At 42.3% G+C, this 21,496-nt stretch overlaps 1 protein-coding gene across 3 annotated transcripts in view; it reads right to left on the bottom strand.

Moving 5' to 3' along the window:
• LOC139370653 (TOX high mobility group box family member 2-like) overlaps nucleotides 1–21,496 on the bottom strand; it is a 144,243-nt gene that overhangs the window by 82,013 nt on the left and 40,734 nt on the right. For 2 of the 3 annotated variants that reach the window (XM_071110256.1, XM_071110258.1), the window contains exon 2: nucleotides 8,900–8,995. In XM_071110256.1, the coding sequence (XP_070966357.1) occupies nucleotides 8,900–8,995 (96 nt within the window). Of the gene's footprint in view, nucleotides 1–8,899; nucleotides 8,996–20,929; nucleotides 21,031–21,496 lie in introns of those variants that run through there. The other variant, XM_071110257.1, reaches the window with a different exon arrangement.

The following is a 21,496-nucleotide window of genomic DNA, read 5'->3' as shown; positions in this document are numbered from 1 at the left end:
CTTGAACACGCTTTATCTAGAGCACTGTCAACTGCGTTTATTTTCAGCTTTTCAACTTAACATTGTATGAACATAACAAGATTTAACAACTGAGACATAAACTGAACAAGTTCCACAGACATGTGACTAACAGAAATTTAATAATGTGTCCCTGAACAAAGGGGGGGTCAAAATCAAAAGTAACAGTCAGTATCTGGTGTGGCCACTAGCTGCATTAAGTACTGCAGTACATCTCCTCCTCATGGACTGCACCATATTTGCCAGTTCTTGCTGTGAGATGTTACCCCACTTTCCCACCAAGGAACCTGCAAGTTCCCAGACATTTCTGGGGGGAATGGCCCTAGCCCTCACCCTCCGATTCAACAGGTCCCAGACGTGCTCAATGGGATTGAGATCTGGGCTCTTCACTGGCTATGACAGAACACTGACATTCTTGTCTTGCAGGAAATCACGCACAGAACGAGCAGTATGGCTGGTGGCATTGTCATGCTGGAGCTTCATTTCAGGATGAGCCTGCAGGAAGGGTACCACATGAGGGAGGAGGATGTCTTCTCTGTAACGCACAGAGTTGAGATTGCCTGCAATGACAACAAGCTCAGTCCGATGATGCTGTGACACACAAGATCACGACGGACCCTCCACCTCCAAATCAATCCCACTCCAGAGTACAGGCCTCAGTGTAATGCTCATTCCTTCGGCGATAAACACAAATCCGACCATCACCCCTGCTGAGACAAAACCGAGACTCGTTGCTGAAGAGCACTTTGTGCCAGTCCTGTCTGGTCCAGCGACGGTGGGTTCGTGCCCATAGGCGACGTTGTTGCAGGTGATGTCTGGTGAGTACCTGCCTTACAACAGGCCTACAAGCCCTCACTCCAGCATCTCTCAGCCTATTGCGGACAGTCTGAGCACTGATGGGGGGATTGTGCGTTCCTGGTGTACCTGGGGCAGTTGTTGTTGCTATCCTGTACCTGTCCCACAGGTGTGATGTTCGGATCAGCTGTCCGTCCTGTCTCCCTGTAGCACTGTCTTAGGCGTCTCCCAGTACGGACATTGCAATTTATTGCCCTGGCCACATCTGCAGTCCTCATGCCTCCTTGCAGCATGCCTAAGGCACGTTCATGCTGATGAGCAGGGACCCTGGGCATCTTTCTTTTGGTGTTTTTCAGAGTCAGTAGAAAGGCCTCTTTAGTGTTCTAAGTTTTCATAACTGTGACCTTAATTGCCTACCGTCTGTAAGCTGTTAGTGTCTTAATGACCGTTCCACAGGTGCATGTTCATTATTTGTTTACGGTTCATTGAACAAGCATGGGAAAGTTATTTGGATTTTAATTAATTATCTTTGAAAGACAGTGTCCTGAAAAAGGGACGTTTATTTTTTTGCTGAGTTTAGTACGATTAACATTAGACTACGCCAAAATCCTGACTCTGCCATCAGGATGACGCAACAGGAACTGAGATTCGCTGGAACTGAGATTTGCCAGGCAATGTATTTTGCATGCCCACTGGAGCTGCTTGTTCTTGTTTTTAGCTGATATGAGTGGAACCCGGTGTGGTCGTCCATTCCAATATCCCATCCGTGACAAGGACCGTCTAGTTGTGCGTTCCCGAGATGTCACTCTGCAAACCACTGTTTTTGCTATTTTGTTGCCTGATTTTTTTTTTTTGGGGGGGGGGGGGGGGGGGTGAAACATTTGATTTACACAACATGCCTACCACTTTGAAGATACAAAATATTTTTTATTGTGAAACAAACAAGAAAAAATACAAGAAAAAACAGAAAACTTGAGTGTGCATAACTATTCTCCCACCTCCCCAAGTCAATCCTTTGTAGAGCCACCTTTTGCCGAAATTACAGCTGCTAGTCTCTTTGGGTATGTCTCTATAAGCTATATATCTTTGCCCATTCTTCAAGGCAAAATTGCTCCAGCTCCTTTAAGTTGGATGGGTTCCGCTGGTGTACAGCAATCTTCACGTCATACCACAGATTCTCATTTGGATTGACGTCTGGGCTTTGACCAGGCCATTCCAAGACATTTAAATGTTTCCCCTTAAACCACTTCAGTGTTGCTTTAGCAGTATGCTTAGGGTCATTTTTCTGCTGGAAGGTGAACCTCTGTCCCAGTCTCAAATCTCTGGAAGACCTGAAACAGGTTTCCCTCAAGAATTTCCCTGTATTTGGCGCCATCCATCAGTCCTTCTATTCTGACCAGTTTCCCAGTCCCTGCCGATGAAAAACATCCCCACAGCTTGATGCTGCCACCACCATGCTTCACTGTGGGGATGTTGTTCTCGGGGTGATGAGAGGTGTTGGGTTTACGCCAGACATAGCGTTTTCTTTGATGGCCAATAAGCTCAATTTCATTCTCATCTGACCAGAGTACCTTCTTCGATATATTTGGGGAGTCTCCCACATACCTTTTGGCGAACACCAAAGATGTTTGCTTATTTTTTTCTGAGCACTCTTCCGTATAGCCCAGCTCTGTGGAGGAAACGGCTTAATGTGGTCCTATGGACAGATACTCCAATCTCCGCTGTGGAGCTTTGCAGCTCCTTCAGGGTTATCTTTGGTCTCTTTGTTGCCTCTCTGGTTCGTGAGCTTTGGTAGGCGGCCCTCTCTTGGCACATTTGTTGTGGTGCCATATTATTTAAATTTTTTATAATGGATTTAATGGTGCTCCGTGGAAGTTCAAAGTTTTGTAAAAAAATTTATAACCCGACCCTGATCTGTACTTCTTCACAACTTTGTCCCTGACCTGTTTGGAGAACTCCTTAGACTTCATGGTGCTGCTTGCTTGGTGGTACGCCTTGCTTAGTGGTGTTGCAGACTCTGGGAACTTTCAGAATAGGTGTATATATACTGGGATCATGTGACAGATCATGTGACACTTAGATTGCACACAGGTGGACTTTATTTAACTAAATATGTGACTTCTGAAGGTAATGGGTTGCACCAGATCTAATTTAGGGGCTTCATAGCAAAGGGGGTGAATACATATGTACTCACCACTTTTCCATTTATTTACTTTTTTTTTTAAATTTCACTTCACCAATTCGGACTATTTTGTGTATGTCCACAACACGAAATCCAAATAAAATCAATTTAAATGAAAGGTTGTTATGCAACAAAATGGGAAAAAATGCCAACGGGGTGAATACTTTTTGCAAGGTACTGTAGCTTGCACGATTCTTGCTATTCTCATTCGACCTCTCATCAACGTGCTGTTTTCACTCACAGGACTGCTAGTAAATGCAGAAATCGGCAATCAAAATAAACGTCCTACCACAGCTTCCATGTTATTTTTGAGAAGAATATTTGATTTTGAGTTTGGACATGCAAAGTTTGCAGTGATGGAAAAAAGTAATATAAATCACTTCAAATTGCTTATATTAAGCAAACCAGACGGCACAATTTTCTTGTTTTTAAAATGTACGACTAGCCAAGTATTTGTGTTTATTGAGTCCACCAGATCAGAAGCAGTAGGGATGACCTGGAATGTTCTCTTGATACGTGCATGAATTGGACCATTTTCCTGTACTGCTAAGCATTCAACATATAACGAGCACTTTTGGGTGTCAGGGAAAAGGTATGGAGTAATGGAAAAAAATATAAATATAAAAATATAAATAGTAATGTACATATACCCCCAAAAACGAATGAAGTAATACTTTAAAGGATTTTTACTTAAGTATTTTTACTCCCTTCCCTCGGCTGGAGCTAGCACATGCGCAGATCAAATACACAGCTGAAATGCCGATTAAGGTGTTTCCATGTCCTAATAATTCGAAAGATCGCTCAGAAAACCAGGTGTTTAATCTGCGTATGTTTACTTCGATTTGGACCTTAAGCCGATTAAGATAAGCAGAGTAAGGTGTTTTCGGCGTTGTCGTGACCGCAATTTCCGGTCGATTTCTCAGCTAAACGTGAAGAACAAACAGAGCTATTTCGCCTACAAAAATAATATTTGGGGAAAAAAATGAACTTTGGCTATCTACCTGGGAGTCTCGTGAGTGAAAACATCCGAAGTTCATCAAAGGTAAACGATTTAATTTGATTGCTTTTCTGATTTTCGTGACAAGGTTGCCTGCTGCTAGCAAGGCATAATGCTATGCTAGGCTATCGATAAACTTACACAAATGCTTGTCTAGCTTTGGCTGTAAAGCTGGTGGTTCATTTTAACATGAGTCTTCAATATTCCCAGGTAAGAAGTTTTAGGTTGGAGTTATTGTAGGAATTATAGGACTATTTCCCTCTATACCATTTGTATTTCATTAACCTTTGACTATTGGATGTTCTTATAGGCACTTTAGTATTGCCAGTGTAACAGTATAGCTTCCGTCCCTCTCCTTGCTCCTCCCTGGGCTCAAACCAGCAACACAACGACAATTAGCGGGCGCTAACTAGCTAGCCATTTCACTTCGGTTACACAAGCCTCATCTCGGGAGTTGATAAGCTTGAAGTCATAAATAGCACAGTGCTTGACGCACAACGAAGAGCTGCTGTCAAAACGCACGAAAGTGCTGTTTGAATCAATGTTAAAGTGCCTGCTTCTGCCTACCACCGCTCAGTCAGATACTTAGATACGTGTATGCTTGTATGCTCAGTCAGATTATATGCAACGCAGGACACACTAGATAATATCTAGTATTATCATCAACCATGTGTAGTTAACTAGTGATTATGATTGATTGTTTTTTATAAGACAAGTTTAATGCTAGCTAGCAACTTACCTTGGCCTACTGCATTAACAGGCAGTCTCCTTGTGGAGTGCAACGAGAGAGAGGCAGGTCGTTATTGCGTTGGACTTGTTAACTGTAAGTTTGCAAGATTGGATACCCCGAGCTGACAAGGTGAAAATCTGTCGTTCTGCACCTGAACAAGGCAGTTAACCCACCGTTCCTAGGCCGTCATTGAAAATAAGAATGCGTTCTTAACTGACTTGCCTAGTTAAATAAAGGTATACAAATAAATAAAAACATTTGGGGGCAAATCGGAGACCAAAAATACAGATTTCCGGTTGTTATGAAAACTTGAAATCGGCCCTAATTAATCGGCCATTAATCGGTCGACCTCTACTGTGTATGTAAACTTACTCACTGTAGTGTACCTAATAAAGTAGCCACTAAATGCATAGCCATTGATTATTGAGGACTATAACTTATAAATGCTCATGAGCTTAGTTCAACTGTCTTACAAAGTGAACCCAACCAACACCTTGGGCAAATGATAGCTGACACTGCAGTAGTAGTAGTGTCATTAGTGAGGGCAACAATAGGTCTTCGTTAGGTTAAGGTCAACATCACCACCATTCAAGCGTCACCTCTCATGTAAGCAAGCGCGAGGTTAGCAACACAACCCAACCTTAAGGTCATGCCCTCCTGCTGGTGGTAAAAAAAACAAACAAGAATGGCAGATTTAGGAACGATAGAAAGACATTTAAATAATCGGGGGTGGGGGTGGGGGTGGGTGGAGGAGGGAGGTGGGGGCTCTGTGCACCTTGACAGGAAGGAGAAAGGTGAAGAGCACGAGTTGAGTTGAGTGAGGTTATTTTGGCTGAAAAGGGGGCTGAGGGGGAGGGCGGAAGCAGCGCAGAACCCACAATTAACTGAACCCCTGGTAGAGAGAGGGAGATGGAGAGATAGAGAGCAAGGAGGGGAAATGAACGGGGCTGCAAACTTACTGCACCCTGAAAGTACTGTTCTCACCACAACACCTGATAAGTACAATGGAAAAACGTCTGGTTTCCTTCACACTGTTAAGTGGTTGCACTCTCCATGCAGTTACAGTTTGGTAGCAAGACTTCAAAGACAGGAGTAACAGACAAAATAAAATAAAAAGACAAAACATGGCATGCCGTTTTTTTTTTTTTTTTTTTGGTGTGGCTTTTTCATTTGAATAACTCGACATGTGAATAAAAGTAAACTATGATGTTTTGTGGAATGGTTTTAGATAACACACAACACTATCATCAGATGTACAAGCGCATCGGCTGTTGAAATCCAGGCTAGTTGAATGTTTAGGAAACGATTTCTGTTTCCCTCGCTCCCTCACCCTTTTATAAACAATTTCGATGTTCAGATTTAGCCTGTACATATTCATTCTAGCGACAGAGCGTCAAATGGAAGTGGATCTATATCTTTACTACCTCCAGCCCCCCTGACAAGTAGGTCATTAGGATGATTTGTACGTGGGCTCTCCACAGAGGACCATTTACAATATTCACTTTAGATAACGTATGATTCTTGGCCCTGAAACCGGATGGCTTTCTTAGAAACACTTTGTTAGCAGTCTTCCAGTTGATAAATTATTTAGGACATGTGGTCGGAAACATCAATACAATCTTTATTGTAATTAAAAAAGGATCCCACCAACAATATTGCACTGTTCAACATTGAGCCTTGAAGCTGAGCAGCGAGATAATTCAGAAAGAAAAGCTTGATTTATGCATTGTTCTTAAATGTTTGTCCTTCGGTACATAAATGGATAAAATAAAGAAATTGCTAGTCAGGCTTTTTTAAATAATGAGAAATAGCTTTTTTTCCAGACTTAGGCTTCTATCCAGGTTTCGTAAACAAAAAGGTTGACTTGCTGTCATTTCATCAAAGTCAACCCCACCACGGGCAAAAACCTGACATAACATCAAATCAACATCTAATCAACATAAAAAGTTGGTGAATATTCAATTGAATTGTCAACAAAGGTGAATTCAATGTCAAATGAAGATATTGTCAATGCACCATTAGGCTCTGTGCAATGAACTCAGTATCACCTCTCAACGACCTGTCAGTTCTTGCCCTCAACCCCCCAACCCCCCAACCCCTCATACTCATTCACAAAACTGTTATTGGATTCATGTAATTGAATCGGTAGTTAAATCGAGTGTGAAATTATTGTTACATTGGGGTTATATTGAGGCGAGGAGGCTACCACCAAAGGTTATCTATATTTCTCAATCACAGTTCACCTGCCAACTGCAGTTATAAAGCGAGGACTGCATTGCTAATGATCTATTAAGATATAGAAGATAGATATGCGCAAAGATAGATACCACAAAGATAGATGTGTACAAAAATAGATGTGTACAAAGATAGCCTATATTGACTGCACTACAGTCAATGCAAACGATGGGGGTGTGATTCCCCTTGGTTCTGTGGTAAGATGGTGTTATGGTCATGTAGGCACTGGCTAACCCACTGTACTGCAGTTAAAGGAAAGGTTCACTCATTTTGAATGTTATATTGTTTTTTTGCTTCTCTGAGCGATGTTCTATTGGGTCATTGGGTCATTTCATGTTTTCACGTGTATCTGAGCTATTGGCATTCAAGCAGGCAGGAATCCAACCGGTATTACGTAGCACTGTGATAAAGTCGCTCTCACTATACTGGAAATTAATAGCAATACGACTTTTAGATTGGGAAAACCTCTACCACACATGTCAGACTTCAATACTGGACGATGTCACAACTCAGGAGGATGTCTTCTCTCAAAGGAGCCATTGATAACATTTCTGCGATATTCCTAGCTCGATACATTTGTAATTTAATGGAGGATCTAGCACATTTTTCCTATTTGTCTGCCTCTTTAAACCTGGGTGCATTGCATGGTGCAGATGCCAGAGATATATAGAAAGAAAACAGGAATCCAATGAATGAAGGAATGTATAACGCCCACACCCAGCAGACTGTAGACCAATCGCGTTCACGTTCTCATGCTGCGCCATACAGTTGCTAAGCTAATCGTCACGCAATCCCTTCTCAAAGTCAGTGTATATGTCGAGAAACATGCCTATTTTCCTCGAAAGTACGTCATGATTCCTAAGCTATACAATAATACAGGTAGCAAGTTAATTATCTCATATCTTGGAAAATATTTCTGATGTAGTACTTCTTTTTGACGAAATTCATGCTAATGTTGGGTTTTTGAGCTAGCGCCCAATAGACTCCCATTCACTCCTTGTCCCCGAATCGGCCAGAATTCCCCGCGCGGCCCATTGACGTAGCACGGGCAACGTTTCCCATCTCCTCAAAAGTATATCTGCCGTTGTGAATGTTAGACCCCACTCTGTGAGGCACATCGATCAGCAGGTTGAAAATGGTGAGACTGTAGACTCCTAAATTGATAGTGCAGTTTGTTTAGGCGATTTTACAGCTAACTAGCTTCGTTACATGCTGATATTGTCTTTGGTATTATTGTGTGTAGGTACGTTTGCTAGCTAGCTAGCCAGCCAGCCCATAGAGAGAGCATTGCATTGTGGATTTTGCAGTCAACTTGAGCTGCAACAGATTACCATATGGATTTTCCATGTAACTACCAACATTATATACACCAAAATGAAGCATTTGTTCACAAAAAAAATATTATTCTCACATATTAGTGTTATTTAACACTGTAAATTAAAGGAATGAGTTGTTTTGGGTGGATTTCATCAGTGTATGAGTTGAGCTACTGATGGTTACTTAGAGACAAACAGAGTTCAAGTGGTCTAGAGCTGATCTGGGAAGGTAGTGGCTGAACTGGGATCAAGTCCCCACTCTTATTGATTGTGATGTAAAAGACTGAACCCATCCTAGATTAGCCTTCCTATTCTGAGATAGTTAGTGCATATGAGTCCTGAAGCACATCTCCATAGGGAGAGTGTATAGAGTGTTTAGCACAGTACAATATCTTGTGGGGAATGTGTTTTTGTCAGTCACACATACAAAAACACAAGATGCTACCAGTTGAAGACCACAAAACCACCCAATCAGTCTCGTGGTGCCACATCACTGGCTTCTTATGGATGTCACTACTGTAGGGTATAATTGTGTACTTACTGTGTCCCTAATAGGGGTGAGGTGTGGGGAGGGGAGTAAGGGGGGTGGAGGGGTAAGGTGGGGGATAAGGGGAGCGTTCTCTCACCCCAGCAGAGGGCAGTCTCTTCCCGTCGGGGTTAGGGCGCATGGGCAGGGAGCTGTAGAGTCGAACGCTGTGGTCGCCTGATACACCGTATCTGCTCTGTAGAGCGAGAGAGAGAGAGAGAGAGAGAGAGAGAGAGCGAGAGAGAGAGAGAGAGAGAGAGAAAAAAAAAATCAACTTTGAACATGTTTTCACTCAATAAACCCATCTCTTGAATGATCACGGTTATTGCATGGCTTGAGGCATGCAACCTACAATACATCTGCATCACACAGATGCAAGAGGTCAGCAGAATTAGGATCTGGGTAGATTGTCATCAAGCACAAGCATCCACTCCGTATTGATGTCTACACATACACCCCTATCTAAGTTTTGGCATTGGCAGCCATGTTGAAATTGCCTCATACAGCATCCTTGATTGCGTTCCAAATGGCAAAGTATTTCCTATATTGTTAACTACTTTGAATAGTTGTTTTAAGTAGTGCACTAATAGGGAATAAGGTGCCATTTAAGACTCATGTGTAGTGAGAGTTAATATATCCCCAGTCCCCACGCAGTTTGGAGACTCTCTCCCTTCCCCAATGTTTGTGTGGGAAAACACACGCTGCAGGAGGGTTGGCACTGCAGCTCTGGAGCCTGGGTACTTGGGAATCTAATGACTCACAACAAGGCCCTGCCTGCCAGTGGAGTGTTCGCCTCAATGGGCTTTACGCTGCAACCACCGAGGGCAGCGGGACATCCCATGAGCAGATTCTCTCTCTCTTTTTTCCCCAATAATTTTGGTGATGGTAAAACGTTTTCAGTGTAATCTTAAATGACTAAAACCAGATATAATTTATGTAGAAACCATAATGGAGCTATATATGTTTTTACTAAAAATCCAAAAATAAAAAGTAGACAGTCAAGGACAATCTAAAATTCCCAGAGTGTCAAGACATGGGGCCCCCATTGATTTTGTTATAATGTTTGAGTCACTCAGATAGCATAAGAACACGGCATAAGCCCTGGCAAAATGTGTACAATTGCAGGAAACTAGGTTTGAAACGGTGTAGAAATCCTAGGCGAAACACTGCTACAGTAAATAGTTTGACAACAATAAGAAACATACATCAGTGATGATCCAACTGGCTGTCCCTATAGGAGAACCCTTTTTGCTTCCTGATAGATCCCTTTTTTGGTTCCATTGAGAACCCTTTTGGGTTCCAGGTAACACTCCGTGGAAAGTGTTCTACCTGGAACCCAAAAGGGTTTTCTACCTGGAACCAAAAATGGTTATTCAAAGGTTATTAAAAGGTTATTCAAACCTTTTAGGTTCTAGATAGCACATTCTTTTCTGGTATGGTGAGTGGCTGAGAAATCGATTTGTAGTGTGAAATCGGTATGTAATTCGACCAGATGTGTATTGTGTACAGTAGTCAGTGCAATAGTTAATGGGTTTACCCAATGTGATGCATACAATGTTCTAATGAGTTGAAAGTCTCTGATGTGGATTAACATGCGAGGGGGGAAAACACAGTGCAGCAGTCCAGAACAAATATCACAATAATAAATATAACTCTACACTCACTCTCACTCACACACTCACTCACTCACTCACCCCCCGCACCACACACACACACACACACACACACACACACACACACACACACACACACACACACACACACACACATTCAAGGGCAGAGTTCCAGATTGCTATGCAGTGAGAACATGTATTTTTAACAACAAAGTGAGAGAATGTCCACGGACCAATCAGGGCTTGCTGTGCAACTCTTTTCTTGTCAGTCACATGCTGGTGACAAAGACGCACAAAAGGAACGTACAGGAGAAAAGGGGTGTATGCTAAATGGAACCCTATTCCCTAGTACACTACTTTTGACCAAAGATATATGAGCCATGTTCAAATGTAGTGTATTATAAAAGGAATAGGATGCCATTTGGGACTTCATAGTAAAAACGCCTGTAAAAACATTTTGACTGACCCGGGTGCAGTGTGAAAACGAAGCAGTGAAATGCAATAGCAGTCCAATGCAATCAACTATAATGTGAATCAATTTTTATAAAAAGGAAAATATTATATTTCAAATAATGCAGTCTCAAAGAAAAGTGACACTTGATTGGATTCAGCGAAGTAAGGCAGAGTAACTTGTCAGACACAGCTTGGGGGATGCAACCCGATGTGTAATTCTTATAGTTTACATTAAAAAAAGCAACACAATTGCTCTTAACAATGAAACTTTTTTTAACGTTTCCTTTCCTGACATGACTAAATAGCCAACAAAGAATCGAATGAGCATAGGCCAACACACAACACTGATATACACAAAATGAAGAGCTAAATGCTAAATGCTAGCCAACGAAGAATTAAGAGTGAGCAAGGGGCAACACACAACACCCACAAATCCAAAATGCACAGCTATACGCAAACCTCTAGCCAACAAAGAAATGCTATATCGTGAGGCAACACACAAACACGCAACACCCATAGTACCAACACGCACAGGTAAAAGATAGCAACAAAGAAATGTGTCAGGATGGGGCAATACACAACACCGATAAAACCCAAAATGCAGAGCTAAATGCTAACAGCTAGCCAACAAAGAAATGTGTACACATTGGGGCAGCACACAAACACACAACATCCATAAACCCAACAGGCTAAGCTACAGTAAGTGCTAACCAGCCATGATACCGGACATCGGCTCCATCTCTCTTCAACACCAGCCTCTTAAAACAGGCCTTAAAACCTGTTGAGACTCTAGGGGCAGTATTTTCATGGTTCTAAACAACGTTTGCCATGTTTCTGTCGATATTATGGAGCTAATTTTTCGGCGTTGTCGTGACCGCAATTTCCGGTCGATTTCTCAGCTAAACGTGAAGAACAAACAGAGCTATTTCGCCTACAAAAATAATATTTGGGGAAAAAATGAACTTTGGCTATCTACCTGGGAGTCTCGTGAGTGAAAACATCCGAAAGGTAAACGATTTAATTTGATTGCTTTTCTGATTTTCGTGACAAGGTTGCCTGCTGCTAGCAAGGCATAATGCTATGCTAGGCTATCGATAAACTTACACAAATGCTTGTCTAGCTTTGGCTGTAAAGCATATTTTGAAAATCTGAGATGACAGGGTGATTAACAAAAGGCTAAGCTGTGTTCCAATATATTTCACTTGTGATTTTCATGAATAGGAAGATTTTCTAAGAAGAGTTATGTCCGTTGCGTTATGCTAATTAGCGTCAGATGATGACAACGGTCCTGTTCACGTGATGGGGTGTCACTAGAGGTTAAGAGGACTGTGATGAATTAGTCTAAGTCCTAATAATGTAAACACTAGCTATATAGCATTGTGTTTAATGGGAGGGGGGGCTGTGCACTTAACAGAGGCCAATGACAGTGAGTGTCCTCCGAGGAGAAAATGGCTGTCTCGAACACCTGATAGCTGGCAGGTTGTTAAGTCATAGCCAAGGCCCCCAGACAGACGACATCATCTGTCCAGAGTGGGATTTATTGAGAACGTGCTGAATGAATGATTTGGAATTCATGGGTTTGTGTTGAATTGTGTGCATTTTTAGGATCACATAGGAGATTGAGAATGCTCGTTAAGGACAATAACCAAGAGAGTGGCACATAAATGCTAGTAACACAACTGTGATGGTCTATAGTGAAGAATACTGTACGAGCACTGTCAATTGCATAGTGAGATACATTTAAAAAGTGCACTACAGTATAGGGAATAGTGTTCCATTTGGGACGCAGCCAGAGATTCATATGAAACATAGTAAAAATACAGAGACAAATGTGCATGTGTTGAAAGTATAGAGAAGCCTACATCTCAAATGCCAGAAGAATCCAGATCTGTCCTTACATTGTCCAGCTCCTGTCATATTGAGGACATACTGTACCTCCGAGCAATAATACAATAATAAAAATAACTCTCTCTCTCTCTCTCTCTCTCGTTCTCTCTCTCTCTTTTTCTCTCTCTCACACACACACACACACTCTCTAAGTGATTGCTATATTTCATCTCATGGCGAATTGGCCGCGGGCCCAGTGAGCTATCATTATGCAAATGACGGCAATTCAATTTCAGTTGGTCGAAGGGGGAATTTCTAATTAGGATAACGCAAAACACTCGAGAGAATGGGGGGGGGGGGGGGGGGGTGAAGAGGGAGTAGCCACTGACGTGAACACCTACACTCCAATGCTGCTGTTTCTGCCCCTGAGTCTGTCTCCCCCTGTTGTACCTGTCAACGGTATCTTCTTACAGGGGATTCACAGTCTTACTGTACAGTCCTACTGTGTCCATGTTAGGACATGCCTCAGTCCATAGAAAGCCTCTATAGACTCATGTTCTGATCTAGTGATCTGACTTGACTACACCTACTCCTGTAACCAAAAAAGCCACCGTCTACTACCTGAGAAACGTGGGTGTGCTTGTGATTACTGTAAATATCACATTCATTATCAAGTCGTTGTTACTGTAACTCACGCCACTTCCTCAAAGCATGCACTTTCTGGTTGACTACTATACTTTACACTGAGTGTACCAAACATTAAGAACACCTTCCTAATATTGACTTGTACCCTACAAGGTGTCGAAAGCGTTCCACATGGATGCTGGCCCATGTTGACTCCAACGCTTCCCACAGTGGTGTCAAGTTAGCAATATGTCCTTTGGGTGGTGGACCATTCTTGAAACTGTCGAGTGTGGAGGAACCCAGGCACCTACTACCATACCCCGTTCAAAGGCACTTCAATATTTTGTCTAGCCAATTCAACCTCTGAATGGCACACATACAAAATCCATGTCTCAATTGTCTCAAGGCTTAAAGATCCTTCTTTAACCTGTCTCTTCCCCTTACACTGAAAGGACATTATCCTCATTTTCACAATTTCACAGTATTATTCCAACCTCACAGTGTGGAAATATCTATATAAAAAAAACAGGAAAATCACATGTATGACTGCACTGGACCTTTAACAATGACATACTTCAGTATCTATTTTGAATACATTCACTTGGTTCTAGTCATGAAATGTTAGGCGTACATAATGGGAAGTTACTGCTTCCGATTGATGTCAAAATATGTTTTTATAATAATTGAGTTGAGGCTTTCTTCTTACAGCGATGGGGCTATACGTTAGCTATCGGATGACTTACATTATAACACAGTACAACACGGCTGGTGTTTTAGGTTGTGTAGCCCTAGCTTCGGGTAGTAGTCTACTGTCCCTGTGATTGAGCGCATTTCCAATTCCTCCGCGGTCAATAGAAGCAAAAGAACATCTCGGTAATGAACCACCAAAGTACCGTACAGTGTGTGTGTGTGTGTGTGTGTTGTTATGCATTCAACAGCTCAGAGGGGACACTACGTTCCCAGCACGAAAAATACAAATAAAAAAGAGGCTTTGGTCGGAAGCCAAATTACATCTTAGGTTTTTTTTGTGGTCTAAACAGTTCTGATTAAGTGAATATGTGCTCTTTGAAAGTGTAAGAGAAGTACATTTGAGTGTTTGTTTGCATATTGTACAGATGTGCGTGTGTGTACGTGCGTGTGTTGTTATGCCTTTGGTGTCTGTTGTCCATATGACCCTACTTCTGTAGCAGAGATACTGTACAATGTATTGCTGTGGGTCTTTGCATTACTTGCTTTAGCATGGTGCATGCGCAAGTGTGTTTGTGTGTGTGTGTGTGCGTGCGTGCGTACATATGTGTGTGTGTGTGCGTGTGCGTGTGTGTGTTGTGTCAGCTAGATACACAGACACGGAACAGAGGATATAGCTGAGATCAGCAACTCACACCGGCCTGTCAGATATATTGTCAACTGAGCAAAATAATCACAATTGGACTATGTTAGACTATAGAGGTTATTAGGTTAATTATGTTATTTAATTCAAAGCACCATTACAATACTCTTGGAAAACAAAATCAACTCAACTTTTTGTCAGCATATTAACTACCCTGAAAAGGGAGAGAAGTCAACTTTATGTGTTTGAAACTACAATATGTACAGTAATTGCATATGCACGTATGCCAAGCACATTACCTTAGCAAAGACATTCCTGAACAAACTCTGAAACACTTTCTGTTGAAGCGATTACGTTGAATTTTTGACAGTTATCCCGTGACAAATGTAGCACTTTCAATAATTGTCTCCCAACAAAACACAAATCTTTCTCTCGCAAAATAAGGCTAAAAGCCTAACTTTTCCATTTTCTTTCGACAAATTCAACACTCAAACATCTCCATTTCCACTGTTTGCTTTTCCCAGTCTGTTATGGGATTATTCTACTGGCTTTCATTACAACAACTGCATTCCAGTAATCTACCGTTTGCATGTTCCTCCCTCACAAAAGAGCCTCCCCTGTTTTCACCCAAACCTAAATCGACTCGCAACCATCTGTTTTCTTAGTGAATCATTGTCGTGTAGCCAGTTCAAAGCTCCGTAGACATTCCCCTGTCACTGTGTACTGTATCCTAACTATGCAGTCTGCTCACAGAGTAAGACAGCAGTCAGACGGCACCATACAAAGATTGAGGATTTGAGTGCAAGTGACAACTTCCATTGCTTTCTGGAACCCTTTTTATTATGCACTTATCTATAGCGTTCGCGATAGTCAGAGTGCTTAGCTACGTAAGCATGTGAGTGGTATAGCCTTGCGTGTACTTTATTGGCCTTGATGAGAGGTATAGAAAGATCCTCGCCTCGACTTACACAACGGCAGGAAGTAATACACGGTCGAGTACATGGCTTTTTGAGGTGGACACTGAAGGCACATATCCAGTGATTGATCTTATACACTGAGTACACCAAACATTAGGAACACTTTCTTAATATTGAGTTGCCCCCCCTACCTCTTTGCCCTCAGAACATACTCAATTCATCACAGTTGTGTCAAGTTGGCTGGATGTCCTTTGGGCGGTGGACCATTCTTGATACACACGGGAAACTGTTGAGCGCGAAAAACCCAACAGCATTGCAGTTCTCGACACAAACCAGTGCGCCTGGGACCTACTCCCATACCCTGTTTAAAGGCATGTCAATCTTTTGTCTTGCCTATTCACCCTCTGAATGGCACACATACGCAATCCACGTCTCAATTGTCTCCAGGCTTAAAAATCCTTCTTTAAACCGTCTCCTTCATCGACACGGAATGAGGTGGATTTAAAAGGTGACATCAATAAGGGATCGTAGCTTCCAACTAGATCCATCTGGTCAGTCTATGTCATGGAAACAGCAGGTGTCCTTAATGTTTTGTATACTCAGTGTACAACCAAACGTCTATGTAATATCGAGTTTGATTTGTTTTTTGGGAGTTCGATTTTGCTTTTGTGTTTGATAGTAGCCTACTCTCTTGGACTTGTCTCTCTTAACAATCTTTTTTATTTGTATTTACACTGAAATACAGAACGGCTGTCTGTTCTGAGCGAACTGCACTAAAAATAAGCAACGTGAAGGGTTGAACCTCACACTTTGTCTTCGCTGACTTATGAATCAGCCAGGCAAAAGCGCTCCCAAGGTCGTTCTGTGTTCTGGCGGAGTGAAGATAGAACAAAAAAATTGCTTCCATGGTCCGTGGAGCAAGTCAGCCCGTCAGAAAGCAGAACAGGCAAAAGCCCTCAAACTTCATCGTGAACCCTCGTACCCTTATAGGTACTAGGGTCATGTATTACATTAGTAATCTGTATAATGAGCTCTTCTATTGACATATGCGTTGGCTGAGATAAGTCAAAGATGAATTCCTGATGGAAGCCTAATCAAAAAAGTATATGATCTCTGGATATAGTCATGATTCGTTCACAAAATGTTCCAATTTCAATGGGATTTTGGAGACACTATGCCAGTTGCATATGTGTCAAGACTTCTGCCGATGCCTCTCCTTGTTCGGGTGGTGCTCGGCGGTCGACGTCACCGGTCTTCTTTCTAGCCATCATTGATCCATTTTTCATTTTCCATTGGTTTTGTCTTGTCTTCCTACACACCTGGTTTCAATCCCATTCATTACCTGTTGTGTATTTAACCCTCTGTTTCCCATCATGTCTTTGTCAGAGATTGTTTCTTGTTTCAGTTTCGGTCTTCGTACCCAATTTGTTTCATTTGTATTTATGGTTTTGGAGTTATGTTTTGTTTTATTAAATTACTCCATTTACCAAGTTTATTCTCCTGCGCCTGACTTCCCTGCCACCTATACACACGTTTGTGACAATATGATTCACAGAGCACCTAAGCTCTAAATATTCAACTATAAGGATATTTAGCTCACTGCAGCCTATATCTATAGCTGAGGGCACCATGCTTCTCCGAGTCATGTTCAGTAGGGCACACCCTAGCAAACCATCTTACAACATTTTTTAAAAGTTTTAGAAACTGAAAACAAACAAAAAAATTAGTTCCCTATTAGACAAGTCAAGGTATAGTACCACCCGGTTTTAAATTGTTTCAAAACTTTTCCTCCCTACTGAACACTACCCAAGTGTCAGTCAGCCACACAGGTCACAACCCTCATTTATATTATACAAAGCGCTGATCTCATACCCTGTATTTACTGTTGCAGTATCCACACTGTTGTGGTACAACATTATAAATCCACCTCACTGTTGACTGGAAGATCAACAAAAAGTGAAAACTATGCGAGACACGTAAACAGACCGTGGGTAGAGGAAAGGAGGAGGAAGAGGGGCGTTCACTCAAGGTTTTAATAGAATGTTGACAGGTGATAGACTTACACACACACACACGGATACACACAGGCACACACATATACACACACACATATACACACCTACGAGACTGAGCCTTACCCTGTCATGAAAATCATATGATGTTCTTATAAGCAACTTTTACCATCAGGGCCGCTGTGGAACGGGGCACCTACCTCCAGGGGGGCCCCACACCCGATATACTGTACAGTTAACTTTCTGCAATTCTACACATTTGCCATGAGGCAAACAGAAGAATGTGCAGTTTTGTAGCTTATCTCATGCTATTTTACACATTTTGCCTGACCTCCTGGTGGCCCACAACTGACATGTTCATATGCTATCTTTCTTTTTGGGGGGGGGGGTTGTAATCCGGTCCTGTAAACCATACTTTTCTGCACTCTCTTTTTTTCTTACTGCGTAAATATTGACAGAGAAAATCAAGCGAGACCACCTATGTTTTCGAAAAAGAAAAAAATCCACTGCTGGAAGCACATTTGTCCCTCAAAAGACAAACTGGTAGCTAAACCGGACAATCTGTGTCTAAATCACAGTGTTCTGCGGTACCTGGGAGGCATTCTCTTGGTAGCAATTCACAACCTTTTTAAATAGCACCATTACAGGCCTAGTCAGCCTGCTGAAGAATCTGGCAGCTACATGCTTAGCCAGTGAGTAATATCATTATGTAAGCCTAGGCCAGGAGGGCAGGCATAGCTCAGTCCCTGTAGCCACATATCTCCATGTTTGAACTGCATACTGTACAGACAGGGACCAGTGAGAGAGACTACTGTGTATGGATGTGTCCCAAATGGCACCTTGTTTCCTTTATAGTGCACAACTTTTGACCAAGGCCATGGTCAAAAGTAGTGCACTATATAAGGAAAATGTTGCCTTTTGGGACACACATTGTATGAAACCACTGAAAAATTATTCAGGCTCAACATTTCAGGAAAATGAGAGTGATATTACGCAATATGCTGTTTATGCAATGGGACTGACATGAGAGTGAGTGCATGGGCTCAGGACTGTACAGTATGGTATCTTTGTGGTATCATATCAATGGCGTCTTTAGGATAGCTGTATTCCTATAGGAATGGATTGCAGTTGCCATTCGGGATGGAAGTGGAGTGTGGAGGATTAAATCTATTGTTCCTGAATCCAAGACAAAGATGGGGTTTTTTTTCTTCATAGTATCCAATTGTTTGAGTAGCTACTATCTTGTCTCATCGCTGCAACTCCCGTACGGGCTCGGGAGAGACGAAGTTTGAAAGTCATGCATCCTCCGATACACAACCCAACAGAGTTTATTCTCCTGCGCACTGCTTCTTAACATAGCGCGCATCCAACCCGGAAGCCAGCCGCACCAATGTGTCGGTGGAAACACTGGGCACCTGGCAACCTTGGTTAGCGTGCACTGCGCCCAGCCCACCACAGGAGTCGCTGGTGCACGATGAGACAAGGAGATCCCTACCGGCCAAGCCCTCCCTAACCCGGACGACGCTAGGCCAATTGTGCGTCGCCCCACGGACCTCCCGGATGCGGCCGGTTACGAAAGAGCCTGGGCGCGAACCCAGGGTCTCTGGTGGCACAGCTGGCGCTGCAGTACAGCGCCCTTAACCACTGCGCCACCCGGGAGGCCCCCAAATATGTTTTTTCTGTATGTACAGTACCAGTCAAAAGTTTGGACACACCTAGTCATTCAAAGGTCTTTCTTTATTTTTACTATTTTCTACATTGTAGAATAATAGTGAAGACATCAAAACTATTAAATAACACATGCGGAATCATGGAGTAACCAAAAAACTGTTAAACAAATCCAAATATATTTTAAATTTTAGATTCTTCAAAGTGCCACCCTTTGCCTTGATGATAGCTTTGCACACTCTTGGCATTCTCTCAACCAGCTTCACCTATAATTATTTTCTAACATTCTTGATGGAGTTCCCACATATGCTGAGCACTTGTTGGTTCCATTTCCTTCACTCTGCGGTCCAACTCATCCCAAATCATCTCAATTGGGTTGAGGTCGGGTGATTGTGGAGGCCAGGTCATCTGATGCAGCACTCCATCACTCTCCTTCTTGGTTAAATAGCCCTTACACAGCCTGGAGGTGTTTCAGGTCATTGTCCTGTTGAAAAACAAATGATAGTCCCACTAAGCACCAACCAGATGGAATGGCGTATCGCTGCAGAATGCTGTGGTAGCCATGCTGGTTAAGTGTGCCTTGAATTCTAGATAAATCATCCTACATCATCACACCTCCTCCATGCTTCACGGTGGGAACCACACATGCGGAGATCATCCGTTCATCTACTCTGCGTCTCACAAAGACACAGCGGTTGGGACCAAAAATCTCAAATTTGGACTCATCAGACCAAAGGACAGATTTCCACCGGTCTAATGTCCATTGCTCATGTTTCTTGGCCCAAGCAAGTCTCTTCTCATTATTAGTGTCCTTTAATAGTGGTTTCTTTGCAGCAATTCCACCATGAAGGTCTGATTCACACAGTCTCCTCTGAACAGTTGATGTTGAGCTGTGTCTTTTACTAGAACTCTTTGAAGCATTTATTTGGGCTGCAATTTCTGAGGCTGGTAACTAATGAACGTATCCTCTGCAGCAGAGGTAATTCTGGGTCTTCCTTTCCTGTGGCGGTTGATGGTTTTTGCAACTGCACTTGAAGAAACTTGAAATGTTCCTGATTGACTGACCTTCATGTCTTAAAGTAATGATGGACTGTCGTTTATCTTTTCTTATAAAAGCTGTTCTTGCCATAATATGGACTTGGTCTTTTACCAAATAGCCCTATATTCTGTATACCACCCCTACCTTGTCACAACACAACTGATTGGCTCAAATGCATTAAGAAGGAAATAAATATCACAAATGAACTTTTAACAAGGCACACCATTCCAGATGACTAGCCCATGAAGCTGGTTGAGAGAATGCCAAGAGTGTTCAAAGCTGTCATCAAGGCAAAGGGTGGTTACTTTGAAGAATATATTTTGATTTGTTTAACAGTTTTTTGGTTACTACATGATTCCATATGTGTTATTTAATAGTTTTGATGTCTTCACTATTATTCTACAATGTAGAAAATAGTAAAAAGAAAGAAAAACCCTTGAATGAGTAAGTGGGACCAAACCTTTGACTGGTACTGTATACGTATGCACATGTGTGTGTGCCTGTGAGTGTGTATGCCTGTGTGTACAGTGTATGTGTATGTACTGTATGTCTGTGTAAATATGGATGTATCTGAGAGGGTGTGTGGTGTGCGCGCATGCACGTGTTCTTGTGTTTATGTATCCATGCCTGTGTGTGTGCATGTTTACGTGCACGCTCGCATGCATGTGTGGGATAGAGTTCCTCCATAAGCCAGTCTGGTCCTTGCGTTCCACTCCTTGGCCGAACCCCGAGCATGCAGACTCCTTTCTGGCTAATCTGGGAAGAATATTATGTTGAGACACGTGTTACATTAAGTCCAGATCTGAGTAAATAATATAACATGTGACTGCTTACGTTACAGGTAACAATACCCTGCAGCTGTGCCTAGAGCTTTGCCGGCACTACATTGCCTAGAAAAAGAACGGCTGAATGGCCACGATAGCCAATGAATTAGTTTTGTAGCGCTGCTGGGTTTTAAAGGAAAATCTGATCGTGTAACATAGGATTTAGAACGCATCAGATATCATGTATAGGCACAATGCATATTTTGAACTGTAGCTCATGAGAAAAAAAGATCATACTTTAAGTGCTGAAAAGATAGGCTTGTGTCATGTCGTAACACTACACCATTGGGTGTAGCGCAAGCTCTCCTCTCCCCCACCCTCCATTGTTATCGTTCCATGTCCTAACCTTCGACATTGGTTCCCCCGTGTTTGTTCACTCTCTGGGCTGCC

This window comes from Oncorhynchus clarkii, chromosome 17, assembly GCF_045791955.1.
Source record: "Oncorhynchus clarkii lewisi isolate Uvic-CL-2024 chromosome 17, UVic_Ocla_1.0, whole genome shotgun sequence".
NCBI lineage: Eukaryota > Metazoa > Chordata > Actinopteri > Salmoniformes > Salmonidae > Oncorhynchus > Oncorhynchus clarkii.
This window is presented reverse-complemented; position numbering and strand designations above follow the sequence as displayed.